The sequence below is a fragment of the Notothenia coriiceps genome, unplaced genomic scaffold (assembly GCF_000735185.1).
Source record: "Notothenia coriiceps isolate Sejong01 unplaced genomic scaffold, NC01 NC01_scaffold00018842, whole genome shotgun sequence".
Lineage (NCBI taxonomy): Eukaryota > Metazoa > Chordata > Actinopteri > Perciformes > Nototheniidae > Notothenia > Notothenia coriiceps.
This window is the reverse complement of record NW_011351543.1, coordinates 19,529-25,043: the sequence shown is the minus strand read 5'-3', so window position 1 is coordinate 25,043 and position 5,515 is coordinate 19,529. Positions and strand designations below refer to the sequence as shown.

Sequence of the window (5,515 nt, the reverse complement as noted above, 5' to 3'; positions counted from 1 at the left end):
GGGGGGGGAAACAAAGGGTTTACATGGAGGGAATCGTTCAGCTGGGGTTTAATGCTAAATTATATTCTACACACAAATACAGTAAAGGTTTTATAGACCAGGAAACCTCAGAGTCTGCATTAAAGGAGAAACTAAATAGACAAACGTGTGTGTGATTGTGTGTGTGTGTGTGTGTGTGTGATTGTGTGTGTGTGTGTGTGTGTGTGTGTGTGTGTGTGTGTGTGTGTGTGTGTGTGTGTGTGTGTGTGTGTGTGTGTGTGTGTGTGTGTGTGTGTGTGTGTGTGTGTGTGTGTGTGTGTGTGTGTGTGTGTGTGTGTGTGTGTGTGTGTGTGTGTGATTGTGTGATTGTGTGTGTGTGTGTGTGTGTGTGTGTGTGTGATTGTGTGTGTGTGTGTGTGTGTGTGTGTGTGTGTGTGTGTGTGTGTGTGTGTGTGTGTGTGTGTGTGTGTGTGTGTGGTTACCCAGCACGTTGAGCCTCATCTCTGCGGAGGCCTTCCCGACGCTGTTGGAGGCGATCAGGGTGTAGAGTCCGGTGTCGGCTCTCTTCCCCTGCTGGATGAGGAGCGTGCAGCTGTCGTCGCTCACCACCTTGTTGATGTGCTCGTCGTACGAGACCTCCACCCGCTGCTCGGGGTGGTGGGCGGGCGCTTTGTACCAGGTGAGGGTGGGGAAGGGGCAACCGCGCACCTTCGCCACGATGCTGATGTCGGAGCGCTGCTCCGCCTCCATGAACTCCTTCAGATCGATGGACGGAGCGCCTGCAGGAGACAGGAAGTTAGTGTGATGGAAACCTCTGGATCAATTGAGACTCAGAGAGACACGGAGAGACACGGAGAGACCCAGAGAGACACGGAGAGACACGGAGAGACCCAGAGAGACACGGAGAGACCAGAGAGACCCAGAGAGACTCAGAGAGACTCAGAGGGACCCAGAGAGACACGGAGAAACCCAGAGAGACTCAGAGAGACACGGAGAGACACTGAAAGACTCTGAGAGACACGGAGAGACACGGAGAGGCACGGAGAGACACGGAGAGACACGGAGAGACCAGAGAGACACGGAGAGACACAGAGAGACCCAGAGAGACACGGAGAGACACGGAGAGACACTGAAAGACTCTGAGAGACACGGAGAGACACGGAGAGACCGGAGAGACCCAGAGAGACTCAGAGAGACACGGAGAGACACTGAAAGACTCTGAGAGACACGGAGAGACACGGAGAGGCTCAGAGAGACTCAGAGAGACCCAGAGAGACTCAGAGAGACACGGAGAGACCAAGAGAGACTCAGAGAGACACGGAGAGACACTGAAAGACTCTGAGAGACACGGAGAGACACGGAGAGGCACGGAGAGACACGGAGAGGCACGGAGAGACACGGAGAGACACGGAGAGACACGGAGAGACCCAGAGAGACTCAGAGAGACACGGAGAGACTCAGAGAGACACGGAGAGACACGGAGAGACCCAGAGAGACTCAAAGAGACTCAGAGAGACACGGAGAGACACGGAGAGACTCAGAGAGACACGGAGAGACACGGAGAGACTCAGAGAGACACGGAGAGACACGGAGAGACACGGAGAGACATGGACAGAGCAGGAACTTTGAGGGAAACACTGAGGGTTTATTTGGAGCTTCGGCCGGAGAATTCACAAGACATGTTCCGTGTTTCTGAAGATCTCTACCCCAGACCCATGCATTTAGCTCTGAGAGAATAATCAACATGCAATAACAAGATAAAGCAGATAAAGCACGATAAGCTCTATCAGCTGACGCCAACAGGAGGAACAGGGGGACTCTGAGAGCAGCCCAAGGTGCAGCTGCTCAGTGAGGGCAGACTGATACACTGGGTCAGAGGTGTGGGCCTAGGGCAAGATTTCCCCAACAGTTAGCAATCAGATTGCAGGAAGCAGGAAGTAAGTAATCAGATTACTCTCTACAGGAAACAGGAAGTAATCAGATTACTCACAGGTCTGGTCCTGCAGCAGGATGGGTCCCACGGTGTTGGAGGGCCGGCTCTGGCCCGCCTCGTTGTGGGCCATCACCCTGAACTCGTACTCATCACCCTCCGTCAGGTCCTCCACCCGGTAGCTGGTGGTGTCCACGTCTCTCCTGTTGCACCTGAAGGCAGCACACATAATCAGGAGGGATCCTAACAGAGTCTCTAAGCCGTCCCACAATCCCTTGCAGCTGTAACATGTGACGCAGCATTGGCCCGATGTTGAACCATAACAAGAGACATGAACTACCCGAATATAAGACGACCCCTCTTTTTTTTTTTTAAATATACCTTTTTGAAGACCAAATCTTGTTTTTATAAAGAAAATAATTGTATTTGAAAACATGCCATCCACTGCATTTGACACGCAGCATTTCTTGAAACCATTTATGATGCTCTCTCTCTCCCTCTCTCTCTCGTAACTTCCCCTCTCTTGTTTATTAACTTGCCTACTAAATGTCTAGACCCCGAATATGAGACGACCTCCTTTTTCAGATCTTTTTCAAGGAAAGAAGCCCGTCTTATTTTCGGGTCAATACGGTATGTAGTGTGAAATATAATAGAGTGAAGCGGGCCGTACCTCCTCCAGGAGTCCTTGGCGGCCCCGCTGGCCTCCCAGCAGAGCAGGTCCACACTGTAGTGAGTCACCGGGGCCCCTCCATCGTTCCTCGGGGCCCTCCAGGTCAGAGAGACGGCCCCCCGCCTCACGCTCCTGATCTTCAGCCTGGTGGGGGGGTCGGGGGGGTCTGCACATAAAGGGGGTTATTAGAAATAGTCATTAAGTCATTCAAAAGTTACTGTCCTTCTTAAGTCTTCTGGAAGAAACTATATAATAACGATATCAGATCAGATCAGATGGAACTGTATTCATCCCCTTGGGGAAACTCAGGCGTTTCTAGCAGCAACAGGGTCAGAGTGAAAAACAGCATTCACACAAGGTACAAATAAAGAGAATAGTAAACAAATACAAATAGTAATACAGCAAAAATAAAGTGATAAAGTAACTATTAGAACAAGACATCACAGTAAAACTTTGTGCATTTGTAAGAACAAGTTAAATAAATGTACATAAGTGTTCAATATAAATATTATAGATATAATAAGGGTATAATAAATGCTTTCCGGTACGTACGGATGGGGTCGGTGGCCTTGGTGGGCTGCTCGGTCTCAGCCAGGGGTCCGAAGCCGAAGCGGTTCTCTGCTCGGATCCTGAAGATGTACTCCTGTCCGTTGATGAGGTCTGGGATCACCAGAGACTGGGCTGCACAGGCCGGGTTCACCTGAGAGGAGCCAGAGCGGGTTAATAAACCTGGATCAACAACTAGGGTTAGGGGTCAGGGTCAGTTTTATGTTTCTCTGGTGGGTCTGAGTTAGTTTCCTGTTGATTAGGGGTCAGTTTACTTGGATTAGGGGTCAGTTTCCTGTGGATTAGGGGTTAGTTTACTTGGATTAGGGGTCAGTTTCCTGTTGATTAGGGGTCAGTTTCCTGTGGATTAGGGGTCAGTTTCCTGTGGATTAGGGGTTAGTTTACTTGGATTAGGGGGTTAGTTTACTTGGATTAGGGGTCAATTTATTTGGATTAGGGGTCAGTTTCCTGTCTGTCTGGTGGATCAGTTTCCTGTCTGTCTGGTGGATCAGTTTCCTGTTTCTCTGCAGGGTCAGGTGTCAGGTACCTTGGTCCAGGCCTTCCCGTTGACCGCCTTCTTCTCGATGAAGTAGCTCTTCACCCTCTCTCCTCCATCGCTCTCTGGAGCTTTCCAGGTGAATCTACAGGTGCCTCGAGTCACGTCGCTCACCTTCAGGTCTCTGGGGGCCCCGGGCAGGTCTGCAGGGACACCAGGGGTTAATTAGTACACACAACATCACAACCTTATCATCCTCAACACATCACCGTCAGGTTATAGAGGTGCTGTCCGGGTGTTCACGTACCGAGCACGGTGACGCGCACTTTGAGCAGCTTGTGTCCGGCGGCGTTCTCTGCGTTGATGATGAAGCGCCCGCTGTGGTTCAGCTTGCTCTCCGGGATCAGGACCACCGAGCTGGTGTCTGTCATTTGGATCTGACAGGAAGCACAGGCACGTTATTCATTAATGTTAGAAAACTCTCCTTGATCACCGGCTTGAGTTTGAATCTCAGGATCCATGTATCTGTGATCCTCTCCAGAATGGAAGTAGTCATCACATACAGAGCATCAACTAGTTCCTGAACAGTGTCCTTCACATGCTGATATCCAAGAGAGGGAGTTCCACAGTCACAAGATGGAGGAATAGAAAGCAGTACATCCTGTCATGTACAACATTCTGACTTTTTATCCAAATCCAGACTTTTTCCTCAAAATCTCAAAATTATGCCTTTTTCTCAAATTTCTCTAAATATTCAGACTTTTTCTCAAAATTCTCTCAAAATTCTAAAAACACTGAACGTCCTCTTCCAACATGAGAGTATCATGATAACAAAGGTATCCCAACTGCAGCTGTGAACATGACAGGATGTGTGATTACCTAGAAGAGCATCAGGACTGTTTGAGGCATATGATAGCTATGTGATTAACATGATGATTCAGCCTCTATGGAGAGAGACATATGACAAGCATGATCATTTCTGACGTGGAGCTAATCTCAAGTAAACATTGAATACTGCTTTCTATTCCTCCATCTTGGGACTGTGGAACTCCCTCTCTTGGATATCAGCATGTGAAGGACACTGTTCAGGAACTAGTTGCTGCGGTACAACGAGTAGAGCCGTCTGAGGTCTAGGTCACCCTGCGCGAAGGGACCAACGGACTTCCTATGTTCCTCATTTTGGACATATATGAAAACGTAACAATCCCTTTTCCACAATCTGTTGTCGAGTCGGAGCAGTTGGCCGAAGTCGAAGTGGAGTCCTAGGTACATGCACACTAGGCGAGAGGTCTTACCTGCTCAACTCAGTAGTGTATGTCTCGCAGTCTGCATGTTCCAAGGACATTCGTCGACAAGGAAGTGTACGACTATAGTTCTCTCCTTAAATGTGTCAGTGTTCTAACCCTCCTTATGGTTTAAACAAGCAGCCTTTTACAACCCGAAAAAAGTCTTTTTAGGTTTTAAGACTGAAAAAAGACGTTTTTAAGATTGAAAACGAGTTTTAAGACTAAAAAGAGTTTAGAGTTTTTAAGACTTGAAAGAGAGTCTAGAGTTTAAGACTGAAAAAGAGTTTTAAGACCTGAAAGAGAGCATTAGCCTGATAAGAAGATTTTTAGATTTTAAGGCTGACAGAGATTTAAAGACTCAAAGAGATTTTAAGACTGAAAAAGAGTTTTAAGACTGAAAAAAAGAGTCTTAAGAGTTTGTTTAAATACTGAAAGAAGTCTTGAAGACGTTTTAATACTAAAGAGAGCCTTGTAAGCCTGAAAGAGATTTTTAGTATCAAAAAAAAAGTTTCAAGTCTGAAAAAAGAGCTTTAGCGAGTTAGAGTCTCTAGGTACGATAACGAACACGTAGGGAGGTCCTTTAACCTTAAATTCATCAAGTAGTGTAA

At 47.8% G+C, this 5,515-nt stretch overlaps 1 protein-coding gene across 1 annotated transcript in view; it reads right to left on the bottom strand.

The window, feature by feature from the left end:
• Positions 1–4,054, bottom strand: part of LOC104951263 (titin-like) — a gene marked incomplete at its 3' end in the record, with an annotated part of 22,600 nt that extends 18,546 nt beyond the window's left edge. The window contains exons 1-6 of the mRNA XM_010777899.1: positions 3,929–4,054; positions 3,673–3,824; positions 3,132–3,279; positions 2,580–2,745; positions 1,970–2,121; positions 462–758 (exon numbers count right to left, since the gene is read on the bottom strand). Of these exons, the coding sequence (XP_010776201.1) occupies positions 462–758; positions 1,970–2,121; positions 2,580–2,745; positions 3,132–3,279; positions 3,673–3,824; positions 3,929–4,052 (1,039 nt within the window). The remainder of the gene's footprint in view (positions 1–461; positions 759–1,969; positions 2,122–2,579; positions 2,746–3,131; positions 3,280–3,672; positions 3,825–3,928) is intronic.
• Positions 4,055–5,515: the final 1,461 nt, after the last annotated feature.